Raw genomic sequence first — 19410 nt, 5'->3', positions numbered from 1 at the left:
GACAGTTATGAGAAATGTACAGTATGTAAAGAAAAATAATGAACTATACAAGGTATTCAGATAAGATTCCAAACTATACATGAGAAAACACTTGGTTAAAATTGTCCTGCTGATGGAGTAAAAGTGCTATGAATACTAGATGTTCCTTTGGTTGTGAGTTAAATTTGTCTGCTTGTCAGTTAAGTCTGGATGTAGTGCAAAACATTTTGATTTCATGTTTTTGTGTGATGGAGGGTGAAGGATTTCAAACTAGTTCAAATGTAATATTGTTCTAAAACTATTTTATTAACAAGTCTTCAGTAAATGAACATGTTGCTGTAACAATACGTGTGTAGCCTAATCCTAATAATGATTCTGGTTTTTATTCTTATTCTAACTGTGGGGAGTGGCACATAGAACTGAAAAGAAAAAGTGACAGAGTCAAAGCAGATAAAGACGGAAATATAATCAACAGGAGAAGATGAAGAGGAGGGAGAGGGTGAGAGAGAGAGAGAGAGAGAGAGAGAGAGAGAGAGAGAGAGAGAGAGAGAGAGAGAGAGAGGTTCAGTAATCCTGTTTAATTGCTTTATGGTAGTGTTCTGGCAACAGTAAGGAGATTGAGGTGCTCTCTGGGTCATTGGCTAAAATAACCTCACACACCCGGTTGCATGGGTGGGGCCAGCCACATCACACCATCACAGCAACACGATTACCAGACGACATCATCAAAACAACCTTCTGGACCCCCAGATGCCTTCACCTTATGGGCCACCTGTGTGTTTGTCTGATTTTAAGTCTACATCTTAAGAGTTACAATCCAATTACCTTATGGGAATCCAGTAAATATATTTATTACAATGCTCATTCTGTGTGAGGGGCATTGCATTTCACATAAATTTAGACTAAAGTCTAGTTTGGGGGGAATTTTGTCCCTTACTCTGATGTGGATAAGTGTTGCCAGCCATGTATTTCATGTATTTATTAATGACAATTGTTCTTATATGATTTTTCATAATAAGTGTGAAACCGTTTTAGACAACTCTCACATATATCATTAAACAAATCCATGTTTAATTCTGTAGTTACACTGAGAGTAAAATTTTAAACGTTTGTTCCCATCTGAATATATTCAGCCAAATCAACAAAATGACAGCTGAGAACACCAACATTTTTCAACACAAAATCACCCAAATAGAAAATATAGATCAAGAGCACATAATGCCATTACTGTAAATGAAGTTTAATTAGTAATGATTACTGTAACTCAAACTAACAGAAAATGACATTATTTGTTATAAGTTAACATAATTGAACAATACATAAATAACAGCAAGCTAAAAGCACAACACAGGAACTCCTAATGCCTCGCGAATACAGACAACCCAAACCAAACATATGAAAAAATATAAGAAGAAAGAACAACTTTGTCCCACAGAGAGCAACTTGTAACTGCAGAAAAACCAAGAAGTTCCACACCAAATACATGCATGCCTGTATCTCTTTGTGTGATTACTTGTGTGTAGTAAGCTAAAGATGCCTGTGTGTGTGTGTTAGTGCATATATACTTGTAATGTGTTGTGAAAAAGAGTAGCTATTAGATTGTGTTTGAGAGAGTGTGTATGTGTGTGTGTGTGTGTGTGTGTGTGTGTTAGTGCATATGTACTTGCAATGTGTTGTGAAAAAGAGTAGCTATTAGATTATGTTTGAGTGTGTGTGTGTGTGTGTGTGTGTGTGTGTGTGTGTGTGTGTGTGTGTGTGTGTGTGTGTGAGCGTGTATTTATCACTTTGTGGGGACCAAATGTCCCCATAAGGATAGTAAAACCCGAAATTTTTGACCTTGTGGGGACATTTTGTCAGTCCCCATGAGGAAAACAGCTTATAAATCATACTAAATTATTTTTTATGAAAATCTAAAAATGCAGAAAGTTTTCTGTGATGGTTAGGTTTAGGGATAGGGTTAGGTTTAGGGGATAGAATATAAAGTTTGTACAGTATAAAAACCATTATGTCTATGGAAAGTCCCCATAAAACATGGAAACACAACATGTGTGTGTGTGTGTGTGTGTGTGTGTGTGTGTGTGTGTGTGTGTGTGTGTGTGTGTGTGTGTGTGTGTGTGTGTGTTAATGACTAATAATGATGACTGAGCAGTAGACTCGAGGGGTCCCTTCATCCTCAAACAATCACAGAGCAGATCTGCATTATAGAGGAACAGCCTTCACCTGTTCCAGAATAGGCATCCCTTTACTTCTCTAAAAACCCTTCTGATTCAGTCCTGCTCATTATCAAAATGTCTTTAGCATGTCAAGCAATAGCTCTATTTCATTTATTCTTCTTTCTCTCCACACTGTTCTCCAATTTCTCCTTTCCTCTTGCTCTTGTTCTTCACTTCCTCATTCTCTCTTCTACAGCACCTGGAATTTATGGTCGAGGCAGTCAACAGTGCTGAAGTTGAGTTTCCAGGCCTGCTGGTCCTTGTAGTCCAGGCAGTCTACGGAACTGAAACCCAGTGAGGTGGAGCCATATCCTTGGGAGGTGAGGGAGGGTGACTGGCTGAGCGAGCCACCCATGGAGGGTACAGTGAGGGGAGACAGAGCACCCCCACTGGCTGACAGCTGAGTGGTCATGGGAGAGAGGTACGGGCTGCAATCCAGGCCACTGAAGTAAGGAGAGGAGCTGTAACCCTGGCTGTAAGCAGAGGGCTGACCGTAACTCATGGGATAGTGGGCTGGGCGCTGCATGCAGGGTGTGCCAGAGCCACACAATGGATCAGAAAGGGGGGATAGAGAGGTGGGACTCCACACCGAAACTGGTGCGGTGCCGTTGCTGACACTAGAGGGCATGGCTGGGGCAGGGACAGCTGCCACAGAGGAGCTGGCAACAGTGTCAGAGGTCAGTTCAGGTGCTGGGGAGGACTTCTTTTTGGGGGGACGGGGCTTCGGCTGACCGCTGGTCTGCTGCTGCTGTTGGCGGCATTTAGCACGTCGGTTTTTAAACCACACCTGAGGGATAGAATGGGAAAGACCGAGAGAAATAAGAGAGGGGTAAAAAATTCAAATAAATGTTTCAGCCCATTTCTCTCTTCTTTTAAAAATAACTTGTATTATATATTCAGTGCACCAACAATGTACCTCACACACACTGAGCTGTTGTGATTTGTGGCTCAATTCTCGAATGAGAATTTTTTTTAAAAACAACAAGTTTAAATCTCTGTTTTTTTCTGTTTGTAGAAAATTGCACATGTTTTGGCACATGTGTGCTAAAGAGTAAGTACAATTGTCTTCAATTTGCACAATAACTAAATACACATGACTTGCTGATCAAAACTGTTGAGTTGATTCTCAGAGAAATTGTCATACTCTTCAGAACTTCTAAACATTCTTTCAAGGTGTGAGCCATCACATGCAAAATTATCCATTCACTTATCAAAATCTGTCAGACATACATGTATATTCAATAAATATCTATGGTATGGAACGTTTGTGATGTCTGCAAAATCTCTGGAGAGACCAAAAAGAGCAGCAGGAAAAAGAGCACCAAAAAGCTTGAACATGTAGTGTTACAAACTGTGAGGAGGTACAATTAACTTTTTTTACAGAACTACCGCAGGTTTTTTCATTGCTGTGTTTTTGTTTGTTTTTTGCATGGATGTCATTTTGCGGCAATTTTCTGTTCACTGTATATGACTTTACATGTAAGAAATGTGTAAAAATGGACATGCAAATGTGAATTTTCTGTTTACATGTAACACATTGCAACAAAAATAAATGTACTGTATACATTCAAATGTGCATATCCCTTTCCTGTGTACTTCAGTATTGTCCAGTATTGACTTTTCCCTGTAAACTTTTACCTATACTGTTGAAATCTGTATCTAAAAAGTTCAGTGATACACAATAGTATTCAACTAGACAAAACTGAAATTCTTGTATGGTACAATAAGCAGCCAGTATCAACAACAAAGCAGAACAAAAATTGTATTTGTATAATACAAACATTTCCAGGGTTGACTGCCATGGTGAAAAAACAGTTTAAAAAGACTGTTTAAAATAATTAGCCAAAGTGATACATTTGTCTAATTTTCAAGTAGATCATTTTCAATTATTTATACAATATGACATTTATGAAATGGTTCAACCTCAATCCAACACTTTGCATATTTAGTTGCAAGATTCATGGTTTACCTTGCATCATTGCAAGTAAGCTGGATTCTGGGATAAATGCATTTTAGCGTACTGTTAGCTCCTCATATGCTACTACTGCATCAGAGGCCAGTTGTGCTCAGATCTCACCTGTGTCACATAGGCTCACCTGAACTCTGGACTCTGGGAGGTTGATTTTCAGAGCCACGTCTTCTCTCATGAATATGTCTGGGTAGCGGGTTTTGGTAAACAGAGCTTCCAGAATGTCCAGTTGTGTGCGTGTGAAGGTAGTGCGCTCTCGACGCTGCTTCCTCGGAGTGGCTATACATAAAAACATGAACACCACACAGCTGATTAGAAACAACTTCAGTTTTTCCAGTTAAAGGAAGGAATGCATCGTTATATGCTGTAACAGATAAAGACATTTGTTTGAATAATTGTATTTTATTCATTTAATGTGAGCTTGAAACAGTCCATTATAATGTTGATGTTAGAAGTGACAGAGATATAGAAAGAATGTCTGACCAGTTGAATTCAGCACAATGGACAGCTCTCATTGTTAAAATTACTTCAACAATTACTGAATATATACTGACTATGAAGATAGATAGATAGATAGATAGATAGATAGATAGATAGATAGATAGATAGATAGATAGATAGATAGATAGATAGATAGATAGATAGATAGATAGATAGATAGATAGATAGATAGATAGATAGATAGATAGATAGATACATAGATAGATAGATAGATAGATAGATAGATAGATCTTTATGCTTACTGAGATCAGTGACATTTTCATCAAATGTTTTTCTTTTATCTGGTCAGATTGGAATGATAGCATTGATAGTTAACAATAGTCTACGTAATACAAATATTCAACTGGTAAATTGCCAAGAGAAAAAAGCGATATAAGGTTCATTTCAAATAAACAAGACTAGTCTATATATTTAACATGTCTCGTTTATTTATGAATTTTGTTTGTACTTGGGCAGCAATCCATTAAATGTGGATATCAACTCACTATACATTGCTTAAAATTTAGGAGAAAAACTGTATTACATCAGTAGCCTGATGTAATAAAAAAGGTAAATGAGGCTAGCTTGTAGTTTTACTTCCCCCCGTCTTTTCCTCTATCTTAAATGTTTTTTGCTCCCTAAGTTTAACGAGCAACAAAATTAATAAAATGCCTTGGGCAGAATTAGCATCAATTATTAATCAGAATTGAACTGACCTGGGTAGCCGACGGCGGTGTGGAGCAGGTCCATTCCTGAGGCGGACAGTGTTAACCCGTTCACAGCATAATGGGGCTGCTTTATGTAGGACATCATTCTTGGGACGGCCGCGTCTCTCGCACACTATCTATTGCTCTCTCTCCCTCCCTCTCTCTATCCCCTCTCTCTCACGCTCTTTTTTTTCACTGTGACGCTTTTACGGGCCGGGGGTCCTGAGGGCCGCTTCTTTTTGCTCGCGCCTGGCGCGTGCGGTCCTCCGTCAGTCTCGTGCCTCCTCAAGCTCAGACACCTGTAGATGTTTGCCCGCTTTTCAGTGTCTTCAATAAGTTTTCACTCTTGTCCAAGTTTGAAAAGGTCGTTCTCTTTTAAATGTGAGGTATAGGTAAAAGTAAATTTTAGGCTGTACACATATGTCTTTAGACCCTGTGCTTTTGGCACTGGTTTGGCGAGTGTCCGTAGATGAGACCGGACAGGAGCCGGACACTATGAGCACTAACAGATTGAGCAGCTAATCAAAGAAAATCTCTCTCTCTCTCTCTCTCTCTCTCTCTCTCTCTCTCTCTCTCTCTCTCACACACACACACACACACACACACACACACACACACACACACCACTTTTGACGTGTATCTTAACACGTGGTGTGACAACAGAGAAATAAAGAAATCTAACCAAAAATATTAAATCAAAAGGTTATGGCTGTTGGAGGTTATTTGGTCTGGTTATGACTACGAGACATAAAATTCGATTTTCGAATATTTTGTTACAATACAAATACAACTGAAATGTCACATTTTATAATAGAAAACATAGGCTGACACACAATAATACATCGAACACAAATAACGAATCGAAACTGTTGAGATGTCGAAATATCGCGGATCTACAGGCATACAAGGCTACTATATAGAAGAGTTAATCAATGCAATTTTAGAATTTTCGTGCATTTTTGTTTCTGAAAACTTTTTTTTCCACATTTTAGCAACCATTCCGCAGGGAATTTTCATTTGGATACAACCATAATTATATTAGGCTACTTTTCCTAACGAATTGTGTACCAGCTATAGTTGTTCCACATAAATCTTTTTATCATATAATATTTTGTATGCAACCGTAATTTGAATCTTCTTTTTTTTTTTTCTTTTTTTTTTTTTTCTGTTTATTTGACAGATTATTGTTTTACTCACAAATAAAAGTCAACATCAACAATCTGGAATTGATTTATTCGATTCTGGGATTATTAATTGGTTTATTTTGATCGAATAAATCTGTTTCTTCTAAAAGGGATCCCATATCTAAAACGTTAAATTAAAAAAAAAAAAAAAAAAAAAGTTGTGTGCATTTCGTCTTTTAAAAGTTTTGCATAATAGCAGCATTTTATTTAGTGGGATTGCCAAATCGTTTTATGCCTGTTTACTGATTGCGATAAATAGCCTAAATTATTTAAAGATTATATTTAATCTTTATAAGATTATATATAAAAGAACAATTTAAAATGTATTTTTATCCCACTATCTTTGTCTGAACACAAAACAGCATCATTGTCAGTAAATGTATGGTCTGACACGTTTTGATGTGATGTTTCACATCATGATGGTTTGTACATAATTTTTGAACTAGATTTAAACGCACACACAGACACACACTCTGAATGATCTTAATATGCTTTATGTGAAAAGTCTCTTAACCCTGGATAAAGAGAGGAATGATAGATTTGTCATCAGACCACAAGAGCAGAGTTTGATGGAAAGAATGTGTACAAGAACCCTAAAAGGAATATAAAAAAATTAAACCAGAACAGACAGAAGAACAACTAAATAAAGAGACATGTGTGGATAAAGGACAGACAGCGAAAGGAATATTATCTTGACCAAGGTTGAAAGCCCTGAAGAAAGCAGAAGAAGAACATCTATATAGATGGATAGCTGACCAGTTCTGAAGCAAGATCTCAACCCTCTCACTCATCCTTTCTGTAGTAGAGCTGTTAATGTATTCTAAATTAGAAAGAGACCATAACATGTTTCATTTGAAAGTGTGAAATGTGTTGTGTTTAAGTGTATATGTTGTTATGTTATGTTAGTGACATAGAAAAAGAGAGTGTGAGAAAGAATGAGTGAGGAGAGAGAAAAGTGTCAAATGGTATTCAAGATGAACTGAATGTGATAGGTTGGCTTAAATCAGAGACAGTGCAGACAGGGTTATTTGGCTGTGACTGAGGTGACTGTCATCCTAAGTAGTCTACTCCACAGCCAACCCCATGGGATAATGGGTGGCAAAAATGCTTCAGATTCCCCAAAATATAGGCTTTCTGTACATGGCTGAAATATTACATTTATTTATTTTACTAATATATTTAAAAATAATACAGAATTTATTTGTCTTGCCCAAAGACAGTTATATATATTGACCAACATGCCAGCATGAGAGGCTTCGGTTAAAACTTTTATTTTTCACTGAATTTGTTCATTTATGCTGGCAAACTCATTGGAAGCTTGAGGCAGGTGAAGAGCATCAACAGCAAGATAGCTATATATGTTGTTTGGGATTCTATTTAACTGCATGTTTACCACACAACAAATAATGTTAATTTTAAAGAGTAAAATATAATGGAAAGATGTGGTTCAGTGGAGGGGGTCAAATCTTAATAGAAGGAAGAAATTCAAATGTATCCTTTCTTGTTCGAAACCCGAATTATTTTGCTATATTTGTTTGTTCATATAATTCAATTTTCAAACCTGTTTAGGTTTACTGTACAGCAATAAAGGGTAATGTAAAACATTTTTTATGGAATGGAGTAAATTGGAAAGGAGCTTTACAACAAAGCATGAAATGTTAATATTGAAATTGGAGAAAGTGAAACATGTATTAGTAAAACGTTTAAATAGCCATCAAAGCAGCCAAATTAGCTTTACACTATTTTCAAAGGGTTTTAAAGCAGTATTTCATTCATCATTTTATTTTTCATTTATTATTTAGTACCCACCAACTAGTTTCTACATTTGAACAAGGAATTATTGGCAGAAGATCAATAATATTGTCCCAAAATAACTATTTAAGATGTGACAAACTAATGATCAGGTATTCTGACCTTTTTTCTTGTAATTATTTTACACTGTGCTCATCGATTATTAAACCAAAGTACAAGCCTTTCAGAAGTTGTTGTTTAATTTTAAAATAAAATAAAAGAGAATTATATTTTGTTGTTGTTGTTTGTGTCCATGTGGGATGTTTGTGTGTATATGTTTTAGGGTCTGAGCTGGTGTGTTTGCAGAAAAGGGGGAGTTTTTGTAGAGGATGATGCAGTGGGGGTGGGGGGACCGGTCCGCCCATCTGGCAACAACCAATTACGCAGGCACAAGAGCAATTATGGAAGTGGACTAAACTTTAATCTGCAGGAACACACACACACACACACACATACACACACACACACACACACACACACACACACACAAACACTCCAAAACACATCAGCACAGAAATGCACAGCCAACATAGTGGCATTGCAACAAGCATTGGATATGAGTGGATAGTTAACATAGATGCAAGAAACTAAATGTTGCTATGTCAATAGAGATATAGAGGATGGAAAAATTTTAAGATGGGTTGGGGTAAAGGAGGGTGACTCAGGTAACAGATAGAGAAAGAAAAAGAGAAGGAGAGAGAGAGAGAGAGAGAGAGAGAGCGAGAGAGAGAGAGAGAGAGAGAGAGAGAGAGAGGGAGAAGGGTAGTGGGCCACATCATTGCAGGCACACTGCATCAGTTAATCCAGATTAGGCAGTCTAAAAAGGAGCGGCTTAATCTGCAGGCCAGCCAGTAATACACAGACCGCTGTCAGCAACAATCACTCACACAATTCTAATCCCCAAAGAAACACACACACATCGGACACACACATACTCTCTGAACAATGTGAGTGAAGCATACATATATTAGTCCAAAGACCGTACACAATCAGACACGAATGTTGTCACAAACAGCATATGTGGTAAATGTGTAAATTCTCTTCCTCAGACTACTATAACCAGTCACTGTAATCAATTTATCATCCAGCTATTTAAAACAACTGGTGGACAATTTAAGAGTGTAAATGTGTTTCTATGGGGTTGTGTTCAATTTCTATGATGATAAAGACAATATGTCTCAGTGAGGACAGACTTATGGTCACAGATTAAAAGAGTTTTAAAGAGTTTTAAGGCTGTATGCCTGAAAGGGCCCCAAAAACCAATTGACAATTTATCCGGCCCTCTAACTTAGATTCTCTCTCTATTCAATTGAGAGTAGTTCAAATATACTTAAATGATATGACAAACAAAAGTTTACATTTCCAAAATGTACACAATTTAAGCACATATAGGCCTACTCAAAATAAAAGATGTGAAAGCTCCATATTTCTATAATAATTTATTCATCAAGTTATTGCAATGTACAAATCAATCTAAAATTTCAAGTACATGGAAACAACTAGTTAAAGCAGGTACAGGTCACTGATGTTTGCCTGTTTCTTCTGGCAAGCCTATGGCAAGGAGTTTTATAGTAGGTACTGGAGTTTGTAAGTAGGTAAATTAGGGTTCTCTGGGACATTTTTTGGTAATTTCAACTTTCACAATTTACTGTTTTCAGAGCGTTGGTGTTCCTCATTATACAAAGTCCAAGATTTCACCCAATTATAATTCCAATCGAATTCATTGTAGTGGTTGTTAATTGTTGAAAGAATATATTTTTGTGAATTATTATCTCATTCTAATTAAATTAATATCTCTATTAAAAGGCTATCTTTACATAATTTATATCGTCATGTACAGTATATGTATGACAAGGTTACACAAATCATGCATGAATAAAAAATATATGTGTTTTAACTCACTGGCAATTCTTGTAGCTGGCTAATTATTGTGTACATGTGCATCATCTCTCATATTAGGGTGAAGCCAGGACTGTGAAGGTGTAGTCAAATTCACCCAAGGAACATTCTATTTACTCACCCTCATGCCATTCCACATGTGTATGACTTTCTTACACCTGCAGAACACAAACGAAGATTTTTAGAAGAAAATCTCATCTCTGTAGGTCAATACAATGCAATTGAATGGGTGCCAAATTTTAAAACCCCCAAATCCACATAAGGGCAACAGGTGCTTAAATCCATATCTTCTGAAGCAATATGATTGGAGTGGGTGAGAAACAGATAAAGAAAACAATAATTAAGTCCTTTTTCCTTTTACTTTCACTTTTGGTGATTCACATTCTTTGGGCATATCACCTCCTACTGGGCAAGGAGAAGAACTTATGTTAAAAAATGAATTTGATCTGTTAGAATTTATCTGTTTCTCATGCACATCATATTGTGTCTGAACACATGGATTTAACCACTGGAGTTGTATGGATTACATTTATGCTCCCATTTAGTGGTTTTTGGATCAAATTTTGGCACACATTCACTTGCATTGATTGGACCTACAGAGCTGAGATATTCTTCTAAAAATCTTCATGTATGTTTTGCAGAAGAAAGAAAGTCATAAACATCTGGGATGCCAGGAGGGTAATTCATGAGAAAACAAATATGTTTGGGTGAAATATCCCTTTAATCGTACCTCCTACTGGTGATTCTTCTTCCACATTGTGCCTTTCTCTGTGTCTACACACACTGGGTAACTATCCCAAACTGTTCTGTTACACAAAGTTGCAAAAATATAATGTTACCAGATGAACCCCATGAAATGGTATGACGTATTTTCTATTAAAACAAAAACTTGGGGCAGGACATACTCTGGGCTTGTCCTTTTTTTTCTCTTTTTTTAATGGCCAAAAGCTTTAAATTTACATCACAGCCTGGCATAACCATGATTGTAATACTTGCTTTTGCTTGTTCTGTAGCAAGTGTTATTGAGGAAAATGGCATTATCATAACAGAGAGCATTTAATGTTGCGTCAAGTCATTTTTCACGCACGTCGTCTTTAACTTACACTGGCACCTAGGGGCAAGGATGCAGCATCATTCAAACTGAAAAGTTTTCAGTTTCCAATGCCATTGTAAAAATTCACTATTCACAGTCAGCCTAATTAATTTATTCCATGAGTGAAAATGTTCAATAGGAGTGTGCTTACTCTGATTAGAATTCGGCTGGTCATGTGATCATAGCATTGCAAGGGGACCCTCTCCATGTAGATTTAAACAGCTTTTATAAGGTTACTGATATGACTGGCGTCTTCATCTCATGTGAGTGGTAATGATTTAATATATATATATATATATATATATATATATATATATATATATATATATATATATATATATATATATATATATATATATATATATGTATGTATATATATATATATATATATATATATATATATATATATATATATATATATATATATATATGTATGTATGTATATTTCAAAATAACAATTAATTTCTAATGAGGATAAAATACTGCACCTTTAATAGGGGAAATAAAAGCAATATGTAAACGTTAAATACGTGTTTGTTTGTTTGTTTGTTTAAAGAAAATAAAATTTTACTATCATTAGGTATTGACTAAACCAATCAAATTCAAAGTTATTTAGGGAAGTCGTGTTCTTGTTTTGTTCCTTAATTCCAATAGAGGGTGCCCTCCGTTTACACAGCCCTGTTTCACCACATTCACTGTTGTTCAGTGCATTTAAAAGCTGTAGTTTGTGCGGTCAAGATTAAAATGTGTGAGCGGTAGTAATTTCTCAGCAACAACATCTCTATTATGAAACCTCCACCCCAAAATCTGTTGGGCACCCTTTCAAAGAGTAGCAGAGTGATAATGTGCTGTGAATTTCGTAGTGAACCTTCACAAATTCAGCACAATGGACAGCTCTCATTGTCTTCCCAGCTAAAATGACTTCTATTATAACTGACAGTAGTGTTTTAGTGTAAATACATTTAATCATTAAATATAAGCGTTTAGTAGAATTGACATGAGAAAACATGTTATTGTCTGCTTTCTAACTGGATTAATTATTACTAAACTTTTTTTCTTCTTCTTCTTTACTTTTTGGACAGCTTTGAAAAACTCGGATGTTCCTAATAAACCATAGGGTACAACGGGGCTAAACGCTCAGCGGGGTAAAAGGCTCCATTGATTTTATTTTCTCCCAAAGTAAATAGCAACAAAAAATACCACAGGAATTTCCTAAACACTTGTTTGTCACTATACACTGGAAAGTTTGTTCACATTTATTTTGAGACAAAATACTTATGAATAATTTTCAGTTTTGTTTATGATATATAACTCACACATTTTTCAATAACTGTCCAATAAATGTAAGGAGAGAATTTAGGGTAAAAAGCACCCCTGTTGCAGATTTGTTATGAACATTTTTCAAAGTGGTCTCTCATTGACACATCCAATCATAATAGAGATTAGTTTGTTTCTAGAATACTTAAGATGTAATAAAATGCTGTTTGAATTTAACTAGAAATGGTTGACTTTTTCTGAAGTTATTTTGAGTAAGATCTTGATTTGTTTCTCAAAAAAGCTTCTTGGCATCTCATAATTATTTGCATTTGTTGACAAATTTTGTACTATAACTATTGCCCCAGGATCTACATGATATCACTTTAAACACCCTGGGGGCCTTTTAACCCAGGTGTGGGGCAAAAGGCTCCCTCACCACTTTTTTTTAATTTTTATTGTGATCGACAGTGTCAAATGCAGCACTGAGGTCGAGTAGTACCAGTACTGATAATTTGCCTGTATCAGTATTTAAGCGAATATTGTTTATTATCTTTATGAGCGCTGTCTCTGTGCTGTGATGCGATCGGAAACCAGATTGAAAATTGTCAAAGTATCCATTTGAGTTCAAGAATTTGTTCAGCTGATTGAAGACAACTTTTTCAATGATCTTGCCTATGAAAGGAAGATTTGAGATCGGTCTATAGTTGCTTAATATGGTCTTATCCAGATTGCTCTTTTTCAAGGCTTGACAACTGCAGTTTTCAGGGAGTTTGGAAAACTCCCAGAGAGAAGTGAAGCATTTATCACTTCTAGGAGATCTGCTTCTAAACAGTTGAACACACTTTTGAAAAAAGATGTGGGAAGTGCATCAAGGGCGCAGGTTGATGTTTTAAGGTGCTGTACGGTTTCTTCCAAAATTTTCCCATCAATTTCTTTGAAATCAGACATAGTTACTTTCTCAGGTTGTGGTTTGATTTGTCTGAACCCAGCACAACTCAAGGATGTGCTGATCACCTTTCTGATATTATTGATTTTTTCAGAGAAGAAATAAGCAAACTCACTGCACTTGCTGTCTGAGAGCATTTCACTGGGAATCTGGCTTGGGGGGTTTGTCAGTCTCTCTACAGTCGCAAAAAGAGTGCGTGTGTCCTTTAAGTTGCTGTTTATAATATTCGAGAAGAAAGTCTGTCTAGCTTTGCCTAGTTCCATATTAAAAGCATGGATGCTGTCTTTGTAGATGTTATAATGGACTACAAGTTTTGTCTTCCACCACATGCGCTCTGCTTTTCTGCATTGTCTTTTCATATTTTGCACTGCTGTTGAGTTTCTCCAAGGTGCTTTTTGTCTGCCACTCTTCTTCCTGACTTTCACAGGAGCAATATCATCAATTACACTTTTAACTTTTGAGTTAAAAGAATCAAGGAGAAAATCAACAGAGTCAGCAGATATACTTGGTGTTAAAGATATAGCCTTCATAAATAGTACACTAGTGTTCTCCTTTAAGCATCTCTTCTTGACAGACACAGATCTAGCTTCAGTGGCAGGAGAGATCAATATATCAAAGAAAATACAGAAATGATCAGACAGTGCTACATCCTTAATAACAATCGATGAAATGTTTAGACCCTTACTGATAATTAAATCTAGAGTGTGTCCATGATTGTGTGTGGGCCCATATACATGCTGAGTCAGATCAAAAGTTTTTAAAACAGTTTTGATTTCTTTTGTCATATTGGTTTCTGCATTATCTATGTGAATGTTAAAGTCTCCAGCAATGGCAAAACAGTCAAACTCTGAGGTAATTGTTGATAACAGTTCTGTAAAGTCCTCAGCGAAGGCTGGAGAGTATTTTGGAGGCCTGTAAATAATGATAAGTAAAATGCGTGGAGCACCTTTTAACACATTACCCAGATATTCGAAAGACGGGTAATTCCCAAATTATATTTGCTTACATTGATAGACATCTTTAAAGAGAGCAGCTAAACCCCCACCTCATCTACCTTCTCTGCAGGCACTCAAAAAAGTAAAGTTAGGAGGGGATGTTTCATTAAGGAATGTTGCACTACAGCTGTCTTCTAGCCAAGTTTCATTTAGAAACATAAAATCCAGGTTGTATGTGCTTATTAAGTCGTTGACTAGAAGTGATTTATTTTTAAGTGAGCAGATGTTTAAAAGTGCTAACTTGACAGTTTTTGTCCCCATACCAATCTTAGTTTGGCGTGTAATAGGCACCAGATTAGATGGGTTTGCTGTACGGCTTTTGAAGGCCTTAGACTTTCTATCATGTAATCGAACAGCAATAGAGAAAGATACAAGCACACTGGGTTCCCGCTTGTTTTGTAAACATTTGAGAAAGTTACTGTTATCATAGCTGGGACCCGACACATATCACTGAGAGCTGGTATCAGTTGTTTTTGGTTCACCTCGAGCAGATGGAGGAGGGTGTGAGCCCTGGCGTTGTGGCAGAGGTCGAAGAGCTCTCTCAGGAGGAGGGGGAGGGCGAGCTGGGCCCGCAGGTGGTTGAGGGGCCTGCCGTTTTTTGCTTGATATCTGGGGGCTTGCAGCAAAAGAGTGGGATAGTTTGGTTCCAGCATACACCAGTTCTTCCATTTTCTCTGAGAAGCACAGATTTGGAGATGCTGGAGAGAGGGATAACTTGTCTGGTGAGAGGGGCTGTAATATGCTGTCCTGGTTTCCTGGGTGTTTTCCAGAAAGTCATCCTTGGATGCTGAATCTTGGAGCAGTTCTAATATGTCACAGTCTGTCTGTGGTGAACTTTGTGGGCAGGGCTCAGCTGAGATTGTGTCCGTGAGTAGAAATTGTTGTGGCTGAGTGGTGTTATCATTGTCCTTGTGTGATTTGTCAACCGCACGTCCATTCAGGTACTGAAGTGAAGTCCTGTGGTCATTCATACTGTGTCCAGGTGTGTGTGTGCCATTCAGATTGAGTGGACTGGCACACACTGCAGAACGATGATTGAGGGAGAAGTAGATATTGTCCTTTAGCACTTTTGAACCAAGTTTGTTTGGGTGGTGGTCATCCTGTCGAAACAGTTGCCTCTGACTCCAGAAAAGATTGAAGATTTTTTTGCACATGTATGTGAATCTTCTTGGCGGGCCAGAGGAAGTAAACACAAAACCTGTGCCACTGTATGTCCCTTGGCCTTGATGAGAGGTTTCAAGGATATATCATATAGAGACAGTGACTGTGACTTTGACTAATCAGAGGTTATGATTTAGCACAAACTGTTTACATCAGCGAGTAGAAGTTTACTGAACAAAGTTTCCTGGCAGTTGACTGAAAGAGAACCAACCAGTCTGTGGGTTCCAGTATCATGGCATAGTGGGCCATAGAGTCATAGGATCTGGACCCCGGTGTACAAGCCATAATGGAAACTTTAACCGACCAGCCTTTGGATGCACAGAAAAATGTGAGACTTGAATCTTGATATAAACTAGTTTTGTGTGTAATGGTTCACAGAAATTCATGGGATTTCCGTATTACATCAGATCAGACCTGCTGTGTGTTTCTAAGGTAAAATCCACTTCTGTACATACTTTATTTCTAATGAGTGCACTCATACACACATTGCTCAGTGTGTATGTCTGTAGGAGTCTTCAGGGAAAGCCATGCTGGAGTGGTTGTTGACAGGTTCGACTCCAGATTCCAGGAGTTCACACACCCCACTCGCCTCAAACCACTGAACAATTGGACCTCAAAACCACCCCACTATCAGACAGCGGTATGTATGTGTTTCAGTGATTGCTCAGTGCATGTCAATACAAACACATTTATTGATGCTGTATGATTTGCTTGTGTGTGTAGCAGCACCCTGTGGAAGTGAGATGTGTCTGTTTGGTTGGTTTGCCCCAGTGCCCATCATCAGTGGTTCAGTGGTGTACAGGCTGAAGGTTAAATCTAATGGATTTGGCTCTCAGGATCTACCTGAGAAAAGGTGTGTGTATGTGAGAAAATGTGTGAGTGAGAGTGTCAGTTTCTTTTCATAAATCATTATCTGCATATAATAGCCTTTCTCTTTTCCTGTAATGGTGAACCTGTGGGCAGCTTTAGCATGTGAATGGCTATATGTGTACCACAGAGAAAGGAGAGAATGAAACATCCTTTGGCATTATATAAAAACTTTAAACACTAACAATTGTCCTATTCGAAGCAAAAGATCTTTACATTAACTGATGTAATAGCACACATTTGAACTGTTAGAGCAGAGGCTACCAACTGAGGTGGATGTGTGTTATCATCTCCACACTAGCACCACCTACTGGAAACTAAATTGTCACTACACATTTACAGTTACATTCCCCAGGGCTGCCAACTTTTTATAAAAAAATCTGTCTTGTCTGCTGTCAGTGTCCTCTTTGCTCTGTGACATTATCACTGCATGAGAAAAGGTAAATGTGGTGTGAGAGAATGAGAACAGTGTCAATTGTGTGAGTCTCACGCTCAATACGTGAGGGTTGGCAGCCCTCTGTTCTATCAAATCTGATATGATAGAATGGGATTATTTTTTTAAGAGTTTGATGTTATGTTCAGGATTACATTTATTGGTTGGATTAAGTTACTTTATAGACACACGGTAGTGGCGGTATAAACTAATGGATTAATTTCAGATTCATTTACTCTGGATAGGGACAATAATTTCCCAATTATTGCCCTGTCTTGCCTTGCAACCATTAGCAGCTGCGTCAAGAAAAGTGGATGATTTTACAGGGGTGATGGTGGGAGGTGTGGCGCATAAGATTTTGCTTTACGCATATTATATTTTATTATTTGTCTAATTTCTCGGGATACAGAGTCGATTGGTCTGGTCTGAAGCTTTGTCTCTGACCGCGCATTGCCCGGTAACAGCTTTTCAGCCGGGCAACTTCCAGTGGGTCAAACAGAGCATTAAGTATTTGGGTATTTTATTCCCAGCAAATTTGGGTGATTTAGTTTGAGTTAATTTTGACAATTTATTAAAAACGTTTTCAAGAGATGTGGGCAGACAGGCTTCATTTCATTTATCTATGATTGGGAAAGTTAATGTTATCAAAATTCAGCAACCTGCTACAGTCTCTCCCTGTAGATGTCCCCCGCTCGTATTTCAACCAATTTGAAAGCATAGTGAAGTCTTTCATTTGGAGTGGTAAACGTCCCAGATTACATGTCAGTAAGTTGCATAGGCCAATTGACAAAGGTGGGCTAAGACTACCAAAGAGGTTGTTTTATTTTTATGCATTCGGTCTCAGATAATTGGCTCACTGGTCGCTTCCACCTGAGAGAGCACTTCCCTGGTTTTGTATTGAACAGGACGTTCTTGCCCCTATTTCACCATTGCAAAGCCTTTCTATCAAACTAACCGGAGAAGTTAAGTTACACCCTGTTATCTCGCATTTGCACTCGGTATGGACAAAAGTGCCAAAATTATGTATTTATAAGTCCCCTTTCTGCTGGTCAGAGTGGATTGCATGGGAGGTTAATACACTCGGTGACCTATATGAGAGTGGAGTGTTGAGATGCAATTTGAAAATTTGGTTAAACATTTTGGGAATTACAGCTGCACCACCTGCTCTGTACTATTTTTGGGAGCAGCATAGACTCCCCTAAAGTGGCAGATACTCTGGGAGTGGTGATTACTGCTTTTGGAAAAGGTAATGAGGCATCAGTGTATTACTCTCTGCAAATTCAGAGTCTGAGAGATTTAACTTCTGTCATGAGATTATGGGAGAAAGATTTAAACTTGGTATTGGAGGAGGGAGTGTGGGCTAGGATTCTAAAAAATGTCAAGTCTGCATCTAGAGATGCAAGGGTGTGCCTTATGCAATTCAAGATTTTACATGGATTCTATTGGACCCCTTCTAGATTGTCTAGGCTTGGCCTTAAAAACACACCCACCTGGCGATCTGGCGATGCCACTCAGAAGATGGAGACACAACCCATGTTTTTTGGGTGTGTTAAGATCCAAGAATTTTGGTTGAAGATTTAGAGTTTTATGTGTGACTTATTGGGCACTCAAATATTATTGTGCACAAGGCTCTGCATTTTAGGCGATGGGGCTCTCATCAGTATAGTGAATAACACGTAAAAAATTGGGTCCGAACCAGTGTTATGATCACCAGACAAGTGGTTTTAAGGGGATGGAAGTTGGCTGGAGCACCCCCATTTCATGAGTGGTACTCAGAGATGAGGAGGTGGTGGCTTTCAAAGAAGGGTCAACTAAAAGACTTTGGTGGAAAATGGGGCAAAAATGTGGCATTCTTGGAAGGCTCTCTGGGTGGGGCATTGGAGAGAGATGTGTAGTTATTAATGTGTGTGATTATTAATTTCTATTATTATAAAAAAAATGTGTGTGTGTGTATGTGCTCATGTGTGACCATAAGGGTGTTTGTTGAGAGTCGGGCAGGGTGGTAGTGGGGGTTAAATGTTGATTCTGTGTATATCTGTTTTATTTTTCTTTATTTGCTGTGTGAATCAATAAAAAAAATTTAATCACGAAGAGTGGCTTAGGGACAGAGCCCAGATTTGAACCCGATTGAACATCTCTGGAGAGATCTGAAAATGAATGTGCACCAACACTCCCCATCCAACCTGATGGAGCTTGAGAGGTCCTGCAAAGAAGAATGGAAGAAACTGCCCAAAAATAGGTGTGCCAAGCTTGTAGCATCATACACAAAAAGACTTGAGGCTGTAATTGGTGCCAAAGGTGCTTTAACAAAGTATTGAGCAAAGGCTGTGAATACTTATGTACATGTGGTGTACATTTTTTGATTTTTAATAAATTTGCAAAGATTTCAAACAAACTACTTTGACATTGTCATTATGGGGTATTGTTTGTAGAATT

At 37.7% G+C, this 19410-nt stretch overlaps 1 protein-coding gene across 1 annotated transcript; it reads right to left on the bottom strand.

Moving 5' to 3' along the window:
* Positions 1 to 1148: 1148 nt before the first annotated feature.
* On the bottom strand, positions 1149 to 5834 carry LOC127641007 (homeobox protein otx5-like). Its single transcript, XM_052123742.1, has 3 exons — positions 5358 to 5834; positions 4289 to 4440; positions 1149 to 2979 (listed from the first exon to the last, which is right to left on the bottom strand). The coding sequence occupies exons 1-3, from the start codon at positions 5452 to 5454 to the stop codon at positions 2383 to 2385; spliced, it is 846 nt and encodes a 281-aa protein (XP_051979702.1). The 5' UTR covers positions 5455 to 5834; the 3' UTR covers positions 1149 to 2382.
* Positions 5835 to 19410: the final 13576 nt, after the last annotated feature.

The sequence above is a fragment of the Xyrauchen texanus genome, chromosome 4 (assembly GCF_025860055.1).
Source record: "Xyrauchen texanus isolate HMW12.3.18 chromosome 4, RBS_HiC_50CHRs, whole genome shotgun sequence".
Classification (NCBI taxonomy): Eukaryota; Metazoa; Chordata; class Actinopteri; order Cypriniformes; family Catostomidae; genus Xyrauchen; species Xyrauchen texanus.
Note: the sequence above shows the minus strand (reverse complement) of the source record. Positions and strands in the feature narration are given on the sequence as shown.